This window comes from Gracilinanus agilis, chromosome 1, assembly GCF_016433145.1.
Source record: "Gracilinanus agilis isolate LMUSP501 chromosome 1, AgileGrace, whole genome shotgun sequence".
Lineage (NCBI taxonomy): Eukaryota > Metazoa > Chordata > Mammalia > Didelphimorphia > Didelphidae > Gracilinanus > Gracilinanus agilis.
The window spans coordinates 254,376,438-254,396,731 of record NC_058130.1 but is presented as its reverse complement, the minus strand read 5'-3'; the positions used below and the strand labels follow the sequence as shown (position 1 = coordinate 254,396,731).

General features: G+C 36.8%; 1 protein-coding gene across 1 annotated transcript in view; it reads left to right on the top strand.

The window, feature by feature from the left end:
• The first annotated feature begins 5,664 nt into the window (after window positions 1-5,664).
• MELK (maternal embryonic leucine zipper kinase) overlaps window positions 5,665-20,294 on the top strand; it is a 104,162-nt gene continuing 89,532 nt past the window's right edge. The window contains exons 1-3 of the mRNA XM_044657530.1: window positions 5,665-5,728; window positions 13,259-13,344; window positions 18,440-18,556. Of these exons, the coding sequence (XP_044513465.1) occupies window positions 5,665-5,728; window positions 13,259-13,344; window positions 18,440-18,556 (267 nt within the window). The remainder of the gene's footprint in view (window positions 5,729-13,258; window positions 13,345-18,439; window positions 18,557-20,294) is intronic.

Genomic DNA, 20,294 nt, shown 5'->3' with positions numbered 1-20,294 from the left:
GTGGTTAGATCCAGGCACGTGAAACCCCGCCCCCTATTCGCCTCGCCCCTTCCTGTCTTTGAGATTTGATTCTATTGGCTGTCGGAAGCGAGGCGGGGAGCCCAGAGTTTTGAACGCTGTCCCCGGGAGGTACCGGCTGAGTGGGTTTCCCTTCTCTGCTACTCTTCCCTACGACCTGCTCAACGGTTAAGCTTCTTAGACTCGTCCTTCCCGCCGTCCTGTTCATACCTTTCCCTCTTCCTCACAGGTGAGTGACCGCCGCGGATAGGGTCCGGAGGCTGGGCATGGAGCCCTCGGAGACATCCTATTGGGGCGCGGCGGGATGGAAGAAACCCAGTGTCCTAGTCGCAGCCGCTGCTCTAGCCACGCGCCGGACCACTGGCAATGTCGGAGCCTGCTAGGGTATCCCGGACTAGTTACTCCGCCTTCGAGACTGTGACGAAGTGGGGGTAGGGGCCCCAGGATCCCTTGGGTGGATTCCAGTAGGTCTGTGAATTTGAGCGTTGAAAAAATGCATTCCCCACCTCCCCCAAATTTCGAAGTGAAATTTACACTTCCTTCTATTATGACTCTATGGGCTCGATTTAGTTGTTTTAGTTGTGTCCGACTTATGGTGCCCATTTTGGAGTTTTCTTGGCCAAGATACTGAGATGGTTTGCCATTTCCTTCTCCAGCTCATTTTATGGATGCGAAACCGAGGCAGAGTTACGTGACTTGCCCAGGGTCACACTGCTCTTAAGTGCCTGAGGCCAGATTTTGACTTTCTGGGCAAGGAGGCTTTATTTTATACCAAGATGGAGTCGATAGTCTTAACTAGATTCCAAAGGGGTCCGTGACACAGAAACATGAAAGAATAGTAATAATTGCTAGCACTTTTTTTTTTTTTCAACGCTTACCTTCCGTCTTGGAATCTATGCTGTGTATTGGTTCCAAGGCAGAAGAGGGGAAAGGGTTGGGCAATGAGAGTTAAGTGACTTGCTTTGGGTCACGAAGCTAGGAAGTGTCAGATGAGATTTGAACCTAGGACCTCCCGTCGCTGGGCCTGGCTCTCAATCCACCGAGCCACCTAGTTGCCCCCAAATGTTAGCTCTCTAAGGTTTGCAAAATACTTTAAATTTTATCTGATTTAATAGTAATAATAGCTAGCATTTATAGAGAGCTCTGAGGTTTGCAAAGCGCTTTAACATGTTTTACTAGTTTAATAATAGCTAGTATAGAGGACTTTATGGTTTGCAAAGTGCATTACATGTTTTCTGATTTAATAATTATAGCCAGCATTTATATATGGTATTGCATTTATATACTTCTTTAAGGTTTGCATAGTGCTTTAACATATCTGCTTTAATAATAATAGTAGCTAGTATTTATAGAAGGGACAGCTAGGTGGTTAGGTGCATAGAGTGCTGGCCCTAGAGTCAAGAGGACCTGAGTTCAAATTAGGCCTCATATAATTACTAGCTGAGTGACCCTGGAGAAGTAAGTCACTTAACTGTTTGTCTCAGTTCAACTATGAAACGAGCTCCACTCTACTCGAGTATCTTTGCCAAGAAAACCCCAGTGGAGTCATGAAGACTCAGTTACATGTCTGATTTAATAAGAATAGCTAGCTAGCATTTATATATTTTATAGCATGTGTGTATACATTTAGTATTTATATAGTTATTTAAGGTTTGCAGAGGGCTTTATCATGATATCTGGTTTAATAATAGCTACCATATAGAGAGGGCTTTAAGATTTGCAAAGCACTTTAAATGTCTGATTTAATAATAATAGCTATGAATATATAGCTTCTTAATTTTGCAAAGTGCTTTTGCATGCTTTATTTAATAATAAGAATTGCTAGCATTTATATATTTTATAGCATATATACTTATATATTTTTATTATTTATAATTATATATTATATTATTATATATTATTATAATTTATATTTTATTATTTATATTTATAATATTTATAATATATATTTATATATATTTTCAAGGTTTTCAAAGTGCTTTCCAAATATTATCCCATTTTATCTACACAACAACCAGGGTAGTAGGTGCTATTAATTATCCTTATTTAAATAAAATGAAATAGAGTCTGAGACATTCAATGATGTGCCCCTGGTCAGTCAGCCAGGACTGTCTGAGGCAGAATTTGAAATCAGGTCTTCCTGACTCCAGACTTACATGTTGTGAACTGTCTACTGGTAGTAGTAATAATTAAAACAGTAATAATACTTACCATGATGCTTATTTTGTGCCTGACACCGCTAAACTTTATAATTTTTTCATTTATAATTATTTTATTTTTTATAATTATTTATAATTATTTCATTTGATACTTACAGCAACCTTGAGCATGTTCAGTGAAACAATTCTGAATAAGGGAATTTAAATCTCCCAGGTCCCTTCTAGCTCTGAATCCTCCAACAAAAGTATTTAAGAAACTTTTCTTTTACAAATTTATCTCCTTATAACTTGCACTCCTATTTCTGCCCTTTGAAGCCACTAGGAATAGGTCTTTTCCTTCCACACAAGAACTGTGCAGTTTTTTGAAGTTAAGTGTTTTTTGTTTTTTTGTTAATTTAATTTATCCATGTTAATAGTCTTGGTTCCTCATGTGGTCTAGTTTTTATGCCCCTCACGCTTTTTATCATGATCCTTTGGCTAGCCTTTTAGCATTGTGACTGGAACACAAAACTTTTGAGGTCTGACATAGTATGGTGAAATTCTTACTCTTGTTTACGATACTGTGTTGCATTTAAAAGAATTCTAAGATTGCATTTGTATTTTTGGTAGGCATATCACCTTATTTTGGTATTTGTTGAGATTGTGCTCTACTAAAATATTTCATATAAATTCCTTTTAAGCCAGGTATCTCCCATTGTGAAGGTTTGTATTCTGTTGAACATAAATAAAGGACTTGATATTTGCCACTATCAAATTTCATTTAATTACCTTTGGCCTTGTTCCAGTCAACAGTGATCATTTAAAATCTTAATTTGGCCACTGAGTGAATTAGTGCTCCAATGAAAAACTGCTGTCTACAGGGCTGATAGACAATGTCCTTGTCCAAGCTATTGATAAAAATGTTGATGGCCAGAGATAGAGACCAGTGGCATGTCCCTGGAGATTTTCTTTTATACTCTTTGGATAATACTCTTTTGATTGTGCCAGCTGCAAATTCAATTGGCAGAGCTGACATCCAACTCAGATTTTTTTGTTTTACAGTTTTTAGCAACACAATTTTGAATTTTATTTCTTTGAGAACTTTGCTTCTTGGAGACATTGTTGTCATCTATAATATGGGGATAATAATAGTTTCCTTAGAAGCTCATAAATTGGGAGCTGGAAAGGATGTTAGAAGTCCATCTATTTCAGCCCCTTCATTTTACAGGTGAGCCCCCTACATTTTACATAGTTCCAGAGAGGTCAAGTGACCCAACCAAGATGTCGCTGGCAATAAGTGGCAATGGCAGGGTTTGATCCCCTGACTTTTCATTGTAGTCTCTGTGGGGAGGGACTATATTTGATTAGCTCATCCTGGATATATGATTATCTCCCTGTTCTACCTGTGTCAACCTACCTAGGCAGGCACTTGGGCTGCCTTCTCCCCCCCCCCCCAAAAATCTTTTATTTAATTAATTAACTTAGGATGTTTTCCCGTGGTTACATGATTCATGTTCTTTCTCTCCCTTCCTCCCTCCCCATCCTACCCCCCCAGACTTGGGCTGCTTTTAATGAATCAGGTGGAGGCATTTGTTTTTCTTTTCATAGAGTAGAATGAAGGAAGCCCAAGGAGTATAAGGAGAAAAGTTGATTTCTTTCATTTCCTCAAATTTTTGAGTCCCTACTATGTGAAGGGCCTCATGAATCAAAAAGGAAATGAAGAATGAGATGTTTAACCTCATATATAAACTTATTTCAGTAGGCAAGGGACTATTTTAGAGCATCTTAATCTACTTCCTAACTTCTTCCCCGACTTTGCCTCTTGCTCACTTACACTATCTCCAATCTTATGACTTGCCTTCTGAATTTGTATGAATTTAAGTTGTGCTCCATTGTTCTGTTCTTGTATCCCTCTTCCCTTTCTCTGCTAGCAACATGCACACATTCACATACGAATAGATGTATAATCTTGTAAAGGATTATTTACTAGGATTTTGAAGCCAGAAAAGTACCTTGATGATTATGAGAAAACTTAAGACCAAAAGAAGCTAATTAAATGACTTGTCCAAGCTCATGTGACTAATAAGTTGGCAGAGCCAGGATTAGAATCTAAACTGTTAATAGAACACTTCTAGAAATCTAGGAATGCAATTCAGAATTCTACCAAGTATTTGTATTATGGTGGTTTATTATACACAATAGAAGTTTTTCTAGAGGCAATGCAATAGCAAGATTTATCTTGTTGAAGAAACAGTGTACCATCATTAACTTGTGCTTATCTCTGATTCTTTAGATGGAAAAATCCTTAGAGGGAAGATTCCTTGGTGGTTAAATTCCATAGAAAGTCAAAAAGTTGCATCTTAACCCAGAATTTTAACTTAGATTTCATTTAGCTTGTACCTTCTCCCAACAAGGCAGAAAACAAAACCAACCCATTGGAGCTTCATCTCTTTATTTCCTCAGTTCACACTTGTTAGTGAAGATGCTAATGGTCAAAAGGCAGGTTTAGTAGGAGGAAGAGAAGCCCTGGAACCTGAATGTTCTATGGTCAACTCGACAAATGGACATTGATTTTGTTTTAGGGTGGTTTTGGGGATTGGATGAGATGGATTAAATTGGGCCAGTAACAAGATGTTACTCTGTGGGTTGAAGGCCAACAGTTAACTCTGACAAGGCCAGAGCCTGGTCTGAGATAAACACACAGACCATTCAGTAACAGGGAAAGTATTTATTTTAATAGGGAAAGGTTAAAAGGGAAATAGGATAACCCTCATTCTAATTTCCACTACCTAAAGTCTCCAGGATCTAAATATCTCCTTGTGGAGATTCTTCAAGGAGTTGTTGGACTACTCTAATCCCTCTCCTCTCTCACCTAAAAATCCCAGTCCCTGCTCTAGCTAACCTGCACTAAATCCCCTTAGTTAGTATTAAAGGTAATGGTCTGTGGCAAGTATGGCAGGGCTCAGGAAAGGTCCTAGATCCAAAAAGGACCTAGACCTAATCAGTGCAGTTGGTTAGGATCACCAGGTTCTTCTCCAAGGGAATATAGTAACAGGATAACAAGACAGCAGGCAGGATAGGATAGGATCAGCCACTAAAGACAAGCAGCCACTCTCCCTGGGGTACCTCTGGAGAGAAACAGCTAACCCCCTCAGTACTAGTCTAACCCTTCCTTCAACATTCCAGAATCTTTTCCTCTGCATCTGTTCCCTGCAGACCATCCTCTCTTGGTATAACCCTCTCATCCTTATAACAACTTACACATGTATTGTTGATATTTTCCAGTCAGATGATTGGTATCATCATACATAACTGTAATTAGATCATCAAACATTTGTTCAATTTCTAGGACTGTTATAGGCATTGAGAAAACAGACTATTTTTGATCTTTAATAAACTTTATATATAAAAGTTCCTGTTAACCATTTTTAGTACTAGATTATAATGTTTTTATATTATTTCTACCCAACAGCTTTTATTTTTTGCTAACTTGAAACAAGCTTTCACCATGGCTGTGGGAGACTATGATGAACTTCTCAAATATTATGAATTATATGAAACTATTGGGACAGGTAAGTCTTTTTTTTTTTTTTTTTTTTTTGGCAAGAAGACTAATGATTATTTGAGTTTTCAAGCTGGAGCACAGCACAGACTCTATGAAACTTAGTCTCTTTTCCCCTGAAGAGGAATTACACCTGAGACAAGCCTGAGACTTCCTAAATTTTCAGTAAATTTCTTCAAGTTATTCTGCGTTCTAAAGATAATCAGTTTCTTCAATCACCCTGAATCCTAGGTAAATAGAGTCAGCCTTATACTCTAGTATGTCAAGATAGTTATCAAGATAATTTACACACAATTCATGAATTATTGCTGTCTCCTCACCTATATCATTCTGTCAAATGAGTAGTCTTATTAAGTAATTAGCACTACTATATATGCTTCATGAGATTAGAAGAAGGAGATTAGGACAAACACTGCCAGATAGGTTTCTGATTTTTTTCAAAGGTTTTAATTAATTACAAAATTTTAGCTGTTTGGCCTCACTTGAGCATTTGTACCCACTTGTTGATTGGAGGGCCAACCAGTAATGAAGAGAAGGTAGACATTTGACAGCTTTATTTGTTTTAATTGACCCTTAACTCCTCACTTTTTACCTTCCTTAAGTTACCGCTCTTGGTGATATCCATGCATCCTGCCACCTTCTACATGTTTTTTAAATTTAAATCCTTCTGTTTGGGTACAGTGAGTTTCTATTTAGTTCTAGTTAGTAGTCCATAGTAGTAATCTTTTGAATAGGAGTAATCACTTTTTTCATATTGAATTTTACTTTATTCTTCCCCAATTACATGTAAAAAGTTTCCAACATTTTCCAAAGAAGACTGAATAGGATTCTCTCCCTCTTTACCCCCCCCCAACCCCTATTCCCCTTAAGAAAGTAACCAATCTCATGTAGATTTTATATGTGCAATCATATAAAATGTAAAAAACTTGTAAAATGTAAAACACTTTTCGTTGTAATCCTTTTGTGGAAGGAAATTAGAAAAAAATTTAAAACAGTAAAAAAAGTTTGCTTTTGTCAGGATTCAGACTCAGTTCTTTTTCTCTGGAAGTAGATGGGATTTTTTATCATGAGGCCTTTGGGATAGATTTAGATCATTGTATTGCTAGGAATAGCTGTTATTCACAGTTGTTCATTGTATAGTATTCCTGTCACTGTGTATAGTGTTCTAGTTCTGCTTTTTTCACTCTGCTTTACTTCCTGTAAGTCTTTCCAGGTTTTTTATGAGCTCCTTCAGTTTGTAATTTCTTATATATACAATAGTATTCCATTATAATCATACACTATAACTTACTCAGCCATTCCTCAGTTGATGGGTATCCCCTCATTTTCTAAATCTTCCCCCTGAAAAAGACCTGCTTTAAATATTTTCGTAGGGGGCAGCTGCGTAGCTCAGTGGAGTGAGAGCCAGCCCTAGAGATGAGAGGTCTTAGGTTCAAGTCTGGCCTTAAACACTTCCCAACTGTGTGACCCTGGGCAAGTCACTTGACCCCCATTGCCTACCCTTACCACTCTTCTGCCTTGGATCCAATACACAGTATTGACTCCAAGATGGAAGGTAAGGGTTTAAAAAATATATATATTTTTGTATATATAGATCTTCCCTCCCCCACCTTTTAAAAATCTCTTTGGGATACAAACCTAGTAATGGTATTGCTGAGTCAAAGGGTATGTACTTTTTTATAGCCCTATGGACACAGGTCCAGATAGCTCTCCTGAATGATTGAATATATTGATTTGCGTTTCTCTAAATAATAGTGATTTAAAGCTTTTTTGGCATGACTAAAGAGAACTTTAATTACTTTATCTGAGAACTGTCTGTTCATATCCTGTGTTCATTTATCAGTTGGGGAGTGACTTATATCCATATATCTCTATATCTTATATATTCAATGCATTTCTCTATGTTTTTGAGAAATGAAGCCTTTATTAGAGAGAATTGTAAAATTCTTTTGCACCATTATTACGGTGTATTACTTTCCACCCTGTTTCCCTGCTGTTTAGTTTCTGATCTCCATTTCCCTTCATTTGTCTTCCTATCTGCCCCACTCTTTCCCTAATCCCCTTATCCTCCTACTTTTCTGGAGGGTAACATAGCTTTCAATACCCAATTGATTGTATATGTTCTTCCCTCGTTCAGCCAAATCTGATGAGAATAAGGTTCATGGGTTCCCCTTCCCACCTTCCCCATCTCCCTCCACTGTAAATGTACTGTAAAGGCCTTTTGTATTTGTGATTTTTTTTTTTTTACGCCATTCTATTTTCCCTTCCCCCTTCTTCCAATGCATTTCTTTTTTTCATGTCTTAATTTTATTTTTTATATCATCCTATCATATTCAACTCCTGCTCTTGCCCCTGTCTATGTTTACTCCTTCTAGCTACCCTAATAATAATAATAAAGCCCTTTGGAGTTACAAGAATCATCTCCCTATGTAATAAAGTAAGGAAACTGGAATAATCTAACTGGAATAAGTAAATGATTAAGGAATGACTAAGGGAAACTAGGAATAACTAAATAAATGAACACAAGTAACAAGACTGAGCTGGGGAATAGCTGGGGTAACAGATAAATGGATAACAACCAGGGAAACAGCTTCAGATTCACAGTGGGTTCTTATTTGTCAACCTAGGTATCTGGGAAAGGACTGGACAAGGAAAGAGTATAGTAACTGAGATATTTAATAATTATTGGGATAGGTAAGGAAGGGGTATAGGTTAACTGACTCTAAGATCTATGGGTCTCCACTAAGGAATATAGAGTTGGATAAAGGCTACACTCTGGCTAACTCTAACAGACTGCTTGTTAGCAAGGTTTTGCTGGGAGGAGGGGATCTCACATAAAGTCCAATGTAGATGTTCTTCAAAGTTGATCACAGGAGACTTGAAATACAGCAAAATAATCCAAAGTCAGGAGAGGGAGAAGGGAATGGTCTCTGTGTCCATCACAAACTCACAACCCACTTCTCTACCTTACTACTTCATTGGGATGCTTGATTGAAGATGGTATTTAATCCAAAATCCGCTGGGAAACATCTTCAGGGATTGTCTGTCTCACCAACTCCCACCATTAGACATTCAAACTTGAGGTCGTCAGTGTCAGGTCCAAACTGTCACTGACTCTCCTCGCTTAAAGTTCTGGAATCCCTTGTCAATCAGTCTGCTCTGCTATATTAAAATCCTATATTTCTACAACAGTAGGGATATATGCAGTTTAATTTATTGAATATCTATTGATTTCTATTTCCTTTTTACCTAATTCTCTTGAGTCTTATTTGAGAGTTAGATTTTCCATTCAGCTCTCTTCTTTTCATCAGGAATGTTTGATAGATCTTTATTTTATTGAATATTTATTTTTCCCCTGAAGGATTGTGCTTAGTTTTGCTGGGTAAGTGATTCTTGGTTGAAGTTCTAGCTCCTTTGCCCCCTGGAATATCATATTCTAGGCCTTGCAATTCTTTAATGTAGAAGTTGCCAAGTCTTGTGTAATCCTGACTATTTGAATTGTTTCTTTTTTGCTCTTGCAATAGTTTCTTCTTGACTTGAGAGTTCTGGAATTTGGCTGTAATGTGCCTGGTAGTTATCTCTTTTGGGATCTCTTTCAGGAGGTGATTGGTAGATTCTTTCAATTTCTATTTTGTTCTCTGGTATATCAGGACAGTAACCAATACTGTGTATTGGTTCTAAGGCAGAAGAGTAATAAGGGCTAGGTAGTGGAGGTTAAGTGACTTGCCCAAGGTCACACAGCTAGGAAGTATCTGTGACCAGATTTGAACCTAGGACTTCCCATCTATAGGCCTGGCTTTGAATCTACTGAGCCACTCAGCTATCCCCTCCTGGATGATTTCTTGATGTCTAAGCTCTTTTTTTGATCATGATTTTCATGTAGTCCAATAATTCTTAAATTATCTCCTGGATTTATTTCCCAGGTCAGTCGTTTCCCCCATATTTCACATTTTCTTCTATTTTTCATTTTTTTAAATTTTGTTTCTTGATGTCTCATGGAGTCATTTGCTTCCACTTTCCCAATTCTAATTTTTAAAGTATGATTCTTTTCTTCAGTGAATTTTTGTAACTCTTTTTCCTTAGGGCTAAATTCTGACTTTCAAGAAATTTTTATCTGTAGTGCATTTTTGTATATCTTTCCATTTGGCCAATTCTGCTTTTTATGAAGTTTTTCCTCTTCATTGGATTTTTGTGCCTTGTTTACCAATTGTACTATTCTGCTTTTTAAGGTATTAAATTTCTTCAGTATTTTTTTGTACTTCCTTTCCCAAGCTTTTGACTCTTTTTTTCAAGATTTTCCTGTAATGTGGAAAGCCATCAAAGCCCATGAAGCTTGGCACAGCTTGTCACTAGTTCTGAAACCTGCATAGTAGGTGTCAGAAGGATGGTTATTCCACTCATTTTCCCCTCTGTGACTATTTTCTCACTAACATTCCCCTTCATTGTAATCAATATCCTTACTCAGCCCCAGGGAAACACAGAAAAACAATGCAGGCTAAAAGCAGAGCCCCCCACAGGCCCCCTACACAGCTCATTTATTTGTTTGTTTGTTAAAAGCCCTTACCTTCTGTCTTGGAATCAATGTTATTTATTTGTTCAAAACCCTTACCTTCCATCTTGGAATCAATACTGTGTATTGGTTCCAAGGCAAAAGAATGGTAAGGGATAGGCAATGGGAGTTAAGTGACTTGCCCAGGGTCACACAGCTAGGAAGTGTCTGAGGTCAGATTTGAACCTAGGATCTCCCGTCTCTAGGCCTGGTTTTCAATCCACTGAACCACCCAGCTGCCCCATCACCTTTTCTTTAGAGATAATGTTTGTAGGATTTTTTATAAAAAGCAAGGGTGTAGGGAAATTTATAGTTCTCTTATATATGTTTTAATTATTTAACTCTCCTGTACAAAATAGTGATGAGGATTTTGGTGTGTTTTGAAATATTTTTGCTTATATATACAAGTTTATTAAAAGACTGCTTGATTTTGAAAGTGTTGTTAGTCTTTTGCCTTTGGCAGGCTATTCACAAATTTTTTCCCTTTTTTTATACATTTTTTGTTGATTTCTTTTGTATTTATATCATCATTTCCAATCGTATCTTTTCACTATATATATAGTGAAATATAAAGATGGAAGGTAAGGATTTTAGGGCATATCCCTAAAATCCTTACCTTCCATCTTTGAATCAATACTGTATATTGGTTCCAAGGTAGAAGAGTGGTAAGGGTTAGGTAATGGGGGTTAAGTGACCACACAACTAGGAAGTGCCTGAGGCCAGATTTGAACCCAGGACTTCCTATCTTTGGGTCTGGCTCTCAATCTGCTGCCCCTTTTTCACTATCTTTTACAATAAAGAATTAAAAAAGAGATCAAGAATATCAAGGGAAATAATGAAAAAAATGTTAAGGAAGGAGGCCTAGCAGCACCAGATATTAAACTATACTATAAAGCAGCAGTCATCAAAACAATATAGTACTGGCTAAGAGACAGAAGGGAGGATCAGTGGAATAGACTTGGTAAACGACATCAGCAAGACAGTGTATGATAAACCCAAAGAGCCCAACTTTTGGGACATGAATCCACTATTTGACAAAAACTGCTGGGAAATTTGGAAAACAATATGGGAGAAATTAGGTTTAGATCAATATCTCACACCCTACACCAAGATAAAATTCAGAATGGGTGAATGACTTGAATATAAAGAGGGAAACTATAAATAAGTTAAGTGAACACAGAATAGTATACTTGTCAGATCTCTGGGAAAGGAAAGATTTTAAAACCAAGCAAGAGTTAGAGAAAATTACAAAATGTAAATTAAATGGTTTTGATTATATAAAATTAAAAAGCTTTTGTACGAACAAAAACAATGCAGCCAAAATTAGAAGGGAAACAACAAATTGGGGAAAAATCTTTATAACAAAAAACTCTTGAGTCTAATTACTCAAATATAGAAGGAGTTAAATCAATTGTATAAAAAAATCAAGCCATTCCCAAATTGATAAATGGGCAAGAGACATGAATAGCCAATTTTCAGGTAAAGAAATCAAAAGTATCAATAAGCACATGAGAAAGTGTTGTAAATCTCTAATAATTAGAGAAATGCAAATCAAAACAACTCTGAGGTATCACCTCACACCTAGCAGATTGGCTAAAATGATAGAAGGTGAGAGTAATGAATGCTGGAGGGGATGTGGCCAAATTGGGACATTAATGCATTGCTCTTGGAATTGTGAACTGATCCAACCATTCTGGCTGGCAATTTGGAACTATGCTCAAAGGGCTATTAAAGAATGCCTGTCCTTTGATCCAGCCATAGCATTGCTGGGTTTGTACCCCAAAGAGATCATAGATAAACAGACTTGTACGAAAATATTTATAGCTGCGCTTTTTATGGTGGCAAAAAACTGGAAAATGAGGGTATGTCCTTCAATTGGGGAATGGCTGAACAAATTGTGGTATATGCTGGTGATGGAATACTATTGTGCTCAAAGGAATAATAAACTGGAGGAATTCCATGTGAACTGGAAAGACCTCCAGGAATTGATGCATAGTGAAAGGAGCAGAGCCAGAAGAACATTGTACACAGAGACTGATATACTACGGTAAAATCGAATGTAATGGACTTCTGTACCAACAGCAATGCAATGACACAGGACAGTTCTGAGGGATTTATGGTGAAGAACACTACCCACATTTAGAGGAAGAACTGCAGGAGAGGAAACATATAAGAAAAACAACTGCTTGAACTCATGGGTTGAGGTGGACATGATTGGGGATGTAGACTTGAAACTACCACACCAATGCAACTACCAACAATTTGGAAATAGGTCTTGATCAAGGACACATGTTAAAACCAGTGGAAATGTGCATCGGCCATGGGTGGGGGGAATGCGGGGGGTGAAGGGGAAAGTAGGAGCATGAATCATGTAATCATGTTAAAAATGAATATTAATAAATGGTTTAAAAAAAGAATTAAAAAGAGAGAAAAAGGCAGTTTGAAGTGATGAAGTCTGATAGCATATACAGTCTTCTTATATCCATAGATTTCTACCTCTTCAAAGAGGGAATAAAGTACATATTCTTATCTCTTATCTGGGACCAAGCTTGTTTAATTTTGCTTATTCATGTGGTTGGTTTATATATGTGTTTTTGTGTGTATATATATATACATATGTATATGTATATATATACACACATATATATAGATAGATATATAGATATATACACACAGAAGGTTTCTTTTCTATATGTAAAAAATGTACTTTTAAAGCATTAGCTAAAGAGCAATTTTCTCTAAAATCAGTCCTATGTACTACCTTGAAAAACACAGTCCACTAATTCTTTTTAATGAGGAAAGGTTTAAGATATTATCCAGTATGGAACCAGTGTGAAGAAAGAATCCAGATATAGTAAGAAAGAGTAGAAACATGGAAGTCATTGGAATATGAGGTGGCTTGTTTTCCTCAGTCCTTAATTCTGGTCATTATATTAACTAGTCTCTTCCTAAATATGCTTATTTTGAAATGTTAATTTTTCTTAAACTCAGGTGGCTTTGCAAAGGTTAAGCTTGCCCGCCATATTCTCACCGGAGAAAAGGTAGCAATAAAAATCATGGACAAGAATACACTAGGGGTAAGTGTTTTTGTTTTTGTTTTTAAATTCAATATTAAATGAACTTCATAAAAATCTGATTAGTAGTGTTCATTGTATAGGGACTTTGGCATTAAATATTACTTTAGAGGAGGCAAAGTTCATCTTGGTCTATCATTTTGACAAAGTTTAAGTAAGGATGCTTATAATGAGCTCTCTATAATCCATTTGTCTAGCCACTAAACTGAGCCTTGTCTCTAGATTTTCTAAGTATGTCAGTATATGACAGATTTCTTTGATTGCTTTAATTGTTTGCCAAACAATTTATTTATGTTTCATAGGATAAGTTCATGAATTTGGGAGCACTGAATTTATTGTGGAAAATAAAACATTTCATTTTAGCTGAGTATATTTCCTCTGGTAAAATGGGAGTAGAAGCTTTGTTGCAACTCATCACTTCAGTCAATCAAATAGCATTTATTAAGTGCTTATGAAGAGGTACAGTGAAAGATATTAGGAGTATAAATACAAAGAATGAAACAATGAACCCAGTCTTGAATAGCTTACATTTTAGTGAGGGAGATTAAAAATAAATGCATAATTATATATAGAATAAATACAAATAATTACAAAATTTTTATATATAAGGTAGTTTAGGAAGGAAAGTAGTAGCATTTGGGACAATAAGGAAAGACCATGTAAAAGGTAGTGTGGTGAATATTTTTAGCCAATATGAAAGAAAACAGAGGGAAAGCTCCAAGCCAATAATAACATGTTTATTGAGAGAGACTAGTGTCTCTTTGCAAAGCTGGATCATTAGGTTTCCTTCTGCCTAAGACTATTGAACGAGAGTTTTTCTCCTTGTTTTATATGCCAACATTATATCATTCGAGGTCTCACTCCAGTAACCCCAAATCTTAGGTCTCAGTGAGTAGGAGGCCCATTTAGGCTGAGTTGGTGGGAGGTTCATTTTCTACTTATGGTTGGGTACTATCTTGTCGTGGCTTTTTATTGAGTACTGCTTGGTTACTTCAAGCTGATATACTTGGTCACTACCTCTTAGTCATGGGAGGTCCAAAGACACCCTCACATTTCCAGATGTGTCCTATATGGCCCCCATAACTCATCATCCTGACATGCTTTAAATAGTTGATAGAAACAGTAAAAAGAAGTAGTAGATATACTGCATGATTAGAATTTTTCCTTTTAAAAATATACTTACTAGAATTCTATTAATCCTGGTATAATTCTGTTACTAATTAATCATAGTCCCAGCTTACTCACTTCCTTTGGCTATATACTGGTTGATTGTAATACCTGGGGTCTTATTTTAAAAGAGTCGGGGGTTAGGGATTCTCATTCTCTTCAGTAGCACTTGAGTTATGACTTGAAGGAAGAGAGGGATTTTTTGAAGAAGTGAAGAGGGAGTTAATTATACAGGCATGGGGGACAATCGGTCAAAAGGGAATGGGGGTGGTAATGTGTTTGAAGAGCAGAGAGGCTTAGTTTGGCTGGATCAAGTAGTGTGGAAGGAGGAGTAATGTACATTGAAGCTGTAATATGTCAGGGTCATGTCATGAAGGGCTTTACAAACTCAGCAAAGAAATGTATATTTTTATCCTAGAGGCAATAGAGAACCCCTGGAGTTTATTGAGTAGGTAATTGACACAGTTAGATCTGCATTTAAGGAGAATTATTTTGGCAGCAGTGTGTAGGATGACCTGGAGTGAAAAGAGGCAGAAAGATGATTAAGAGGTCATTGCAGTAATCTAGGTATGAGGTTATGAGGACCTGAACTAAGGAGGTAGCTTTGTGAGTTAAAAAAAAAGAAAGAATCAAATTGAGATAGAAATGGCAAGTACACTTGTACTGTATAATAGTGTTTTTTTCCAGGCTTGAAAGATACTATTTGTTAGAAGTGTTGACACTGAAAATAAAAAAAATTTTAACCTCAGATTTTTTTTTTTCAGCCTGAATCTTACAAAACTATAAAAAGTGCAACAGCATTACTATGGCAGTATAGAGAGCTGAATGGTATTGATGTCCCCTGCTTCCCCCCAACTGAAAAAGTGGAGATAATTTATTATTCAAGTACTACCAAAAAAATAGTCAGAGAAGTCAGATGATAGTAAGGATCCTATATCAGATGGTAGAGATAAGAATTTTGGATAAGGTAGGAGACATGATACAGTCCTTCATAGGGTGATCTCTATAGGAGATCCATAGATTTCCTTAAGGTTTCAGCCAATTGTGACCAGAGGTCTGGCATTCCATAGCCCTGTCTTGTGGTTTTGTGGTTAATATAGTCAGGTCACTTGGCCCTCTGTTTCTTCTTTTTGCTCTTTCCTTTCAGCCTACGCATTTGCTTCTTCCCTACTTAACTGTTAAGGTGGAATGGAAATTGACAAGATGGTGCTATGACAATGAGCTAATGATGTGTTTTTTCATTTTAACTAAAATGAAACGTTTTATTCATTTAATGTATATTTTGTGAAATTACAATTTATTGAAAATACATTTAATTAAATGACAAGATGACCTAGAGATATGTGAGCTTTAGAATTTCTAGCCCATAGTCTGACTTTCTGATTTTGCCATGAACTTGGACAGGTTCCTGTTTATTAAATAACCATAATAAATGTTGGATCACTTCATAATGCTTAAAGCCCATAAGTGTAGAACAATATTCCAGAATAGTATTTCAGATTAGTTTTTTCATGATAGAGTACATTCTTTGATGGAAGGTCCTTGAGGCATACTTTCTATCATAAGATTGTGTTTGGTCCAATTAATGATTTTGTCCCTAAATTGTTAATCTTTGTTATAAGAAGCTAGAGAGGGAGTTAGTTAAATATAAGATTCACTGAGGCAATGAGGATACTTTTTAAAGTCAGCTAATTCCTTCAGATATAATTTTGTACAATACCACTCAAAAGCATAATGACCTTACTTTGAAATCAGTTAACATCTCTTGCTTTTCTAAATTACCATTTAGTTTTTCTTTGATACTATATATAGTATCTATGTAGATACTATATATAGTTTTAATTCCTGACATTTTTAAGAGTTCTCCCATATCTTCTTATGTTTTTTATAAGTTTGTTTAACCCTCTTGAATCGGATCTCAAATACCTGGTCTTCTTTTTAGGAGATCTCTTAGTATTCTACTGAATTGCACAGTGAGTTGGCTAGGGAGAAATTTCAAATGATAGCCCTTGTTTCCTAAGGCTTATGACACTTGGCTAGCAGGAGAATTATTACTCATTATAGGGTTTGAAAGCTGAATTGGAGTAGGGAATGATTCCTGGAAATACTAAGAGTTATCCAACTGGGGGATTGACTTTGTTCATGAGGAATAGTAGAAGCTCTTTTCTGTCCTAAAATTAAAAACAGGTTGTTTTGTTTTGTTTTGTTTTGGCAGGATGGAAGAAAGGGGTGTTGGTGGATGATAGAGCTTATAAATGCTTTGTATAAGGAAGAATCTCTTTCTAGTGGTACCTATGAGTAGAGAATGAGATAGGGAAAAGATCACAAAAGTCAAGGAGCCCTGGGATTGTTTTGTGTCCTGATTCCTTAGTCCCTAATTTACTGTTTTTATATTGAATCTCTGGGAGCTTGAAGTTCATTCAATGATTGACAGCTAAGTCAGTTGGATAGAATGTTCCCAGAGAGGCATGCGAGAGAGAGAGGAAGGGGCAGTTGAGAATCCTTAGAGATTCTGGGGTCTTTTATCTGTCCTGAGGCTAGAGATCGGTGTGGATACTGGTCTTGGAGTGAGAGAGTTGCAAACACTACTCTGCAAGCTCTTCCTGTCCTTCATATACCTTTATCAACCTGTACTTGACCACTACCTCGGTGTCTATTGCCCCTAGATATTAGGAGTTTCATCATCTAGCTGTCTAGGCTTCCCAGGGCCTGGGAGGGATCCGGGAAGTGGGCAGGAGACGAAGAAGAGGGTGGAAGGGTGGATATATCTCAACTGTTAAGGCTTAAGATCTACAGAAGAAGAAGCTGAAGATTTCCCAGCAGTTTATCTACTCTGGTTTAGCCCTGGCCAGGCCAGACCAGAGGAAGTTATAACATTGATTCTTCGTTGCCTGCAGTTAGATTTTCATTAGTAGCAATTTAATTAGGGTCTCCTAATACCTCAATCCTTTACCCTTATCCTTCTTACCAAAAATATAAAGTTTAAAGTACCTTCCTAAATTGGTTTCGATAGCTTATTTGGGAAGGGAGCCAATGCAGTCAGAATACCAATGTTATCCCAGCTGAAAGAGCCCAAATTAATATATCAATTAACCCCAGGTGGGTCCTGAAGGGATAAACCACTGTGACCTGAAGGATCCTGCCTGGGCAACTGTTATAAAGGAGAAATACCATCTTAACCTCTCTGTACATCATCTTCTACAACCTCAAATAGATACAAGTGACCTCCTTTAAATATAACACTGTCTAGTCTTGTTAGTCCCTAATTTACTGTCTAATATTGTTCTTTAAATCTTTGCATCTTGTCAAATTGTTTACCATCTTTGAGAGAATCAAAGGGAAGTTTTGTATATGCCTGTTGCTTTTTTTTTTAAACCCTCACTTTCTGTCTTAGTAACAACTCTAAGACAGAAGGGAAAGAGCTAGGCAAATGGGATTAAGTGATTTGTCTAGGGTGATATAGCTAGAAAGTGTCTGAGGGCCTATTTGAAGATAGGACCTCCTGATTCCAGGCCTGATACTTTCTTTTGGACCACCTCCCTGCCTGAAGTCTACATATTCTTTTTAGTTCAGAGGTGTCATAAGACTGCAAAACTCCAGAATGCCAAAGGGAACTAAGTTAAAATGTAATTGGGAAATGTTTAACAAAATAAATAAAAATTCAATATAACATGGCAACATTAATATGTAGTTTTCTTGGTCAATATGTAGCCTGCAGCGATCTGTTTCTATTTGAGTTTGACATTACTCTCGTCTGTAGATTAGAGAATAGGGCTCTTTAGAAATGTACAGAACTTAGTATTCATTACCCATTAAAGATAACTTTGAATATTCTGTTCCTCCTATGAAGCCTGGAGATCGTGTCATTGTTATGATACAGATGTCTTATAACTTGCTTCAGATTGCTTGAGCATTGTAATTTTTGTTGCAGAATGATTTGCCTCGTGTAAAGACAGAGATTGATGCTATGAAGAACCTCAGTCATCAACATATTTGTCGTCTTTACCATGTGCTTGAGACTGACAACAAAATATTTATGGTTATGGAGGTTAGTATGTTCCCAAAACCTAAACATATTTGCTAAATAAAATGTATTTACAATTCATTCACATAATTTAAAATACCACATGCTGAAAGTGAATATTTGTTATGAAGATGGCTCACATGTTCAGTTTAAACAATGTATCTTTGTTATCAAAGTTTTTGAGTACCAACTGTGATGCTGTGCTTAGAGCTGTACCAAAATTGTTCCCTTGTTCCTGTATAGTAGGAGTTGGTAGTCCATAGCTTGTAATGCTAATGTGAAAGGATAGAGAAGCTGGGGACAATAGAATGAAAACAAATGAATACAGAAACATCTAAATATAGACTACAGATGCAAGTTGGAGTTGAGTGGGTGTGTGTATATGAGAGTAGAGGATAGGGAAACTGGTTGTGGAGGCTCATTTTCCTAGAGAAAGATATCTCTTTGATGAATTTAGAAGTCCTAAGGGCTACTGAATGACTTCAGAACATTTTTGAATAATGAAATAGTTAAGCAGATTGCTGGGCTATTAGTATTTTAGCCACATAACTTGGCTCACTGAAGAGCCTTCTGTCTAAATGAAGAGGACTTGTAACAAGTGTGTCTGAGACGGGCACCCGGAAACAAAATGGGACTATCAGAGGTCATCCTGCTGTGCTTTGTTGTGGGGATTTGAACTCCATGGTGAGTGAGGCTTGATTTATAGTATGACACTAGGACACTCTTGCAAGATTCTAAAGAGGATGGTGATAGTATAGCAATGAATGGAAGAAGAAGATTCCTTTTACCAGAAGCAGTGAGTGAGAATAAATGAGTTGGATAGGATTAAGAGGATTCATGTTAAAGGTAGGTTAGACTAGATGACCTCTTGGGAACCTTTCCAGTTCCAAGATTCTAAGAGCCTATAGAGATAGGAAGTAAAACGAGGAAAGAGTTTTTTTTTTAATATTTTATTTTTTTAGAAAAACTTTACATGGTTACATGATTTGTGTTTTTACTTTCCCCTTCATATCCCCCTCCCCCTCCATAGCCAATGCTCATTTCCACTGGTTTTAACATATGTCATCAATCAAGACTTATTTCCATATTATTGATAGTTGCCATTGGTGTGGTCATTTCGAGTCTGCATTCCCAATTATGTCTGCATCAACCCATGTGTTCAAGCAGTTGTTTTTCTTCTGTGTTTCCACTCCTGAAGTTTTTCCTCTGAAAGTGGGTAGCGTTCTTTTCCATAAATCCCTCAGAATTGTCCTGGGTCATTGCATTGCTGCTAGCAGACATGTTCTTCTGGCTCTGCACCTTTCACTCTGCATCAATTCCTGGAGGTCTTTCTAGTTCACATGGAATTTGAGGAAAGAGTTATAATAGTCTAGGTGAAAAATAAGCAGTCTTGACTAAGGCATTGTGAATAAGAATAGAAAGAAGAGGTACAAATGAGAGATATTCTGAAGGTATGGCAGTTATGGCAGAATATTGGAAATGTGGGCAGCAAAGAATAGTGATGAGTTAAAGATGACTATTAAGATTTCTTTATTGCTATTTTGTTGAAATAGAATTGTATGTCGTGAATGCAGAAGTTGCCCTCTATTTTCATGTTTTATTTTGATTCAGCAACAGGGCAACCATTCTGATATGTCAGGGACACAGTGTTACGTGGAGTGATTTTCACATTTTCTCTTTATCCTAGGCCAGTGATGGTGAACCTTTTAGAGGCCAGGTACCCAAATTGCATCCCAAATCCCACTTATTATTGCTAAGTGCC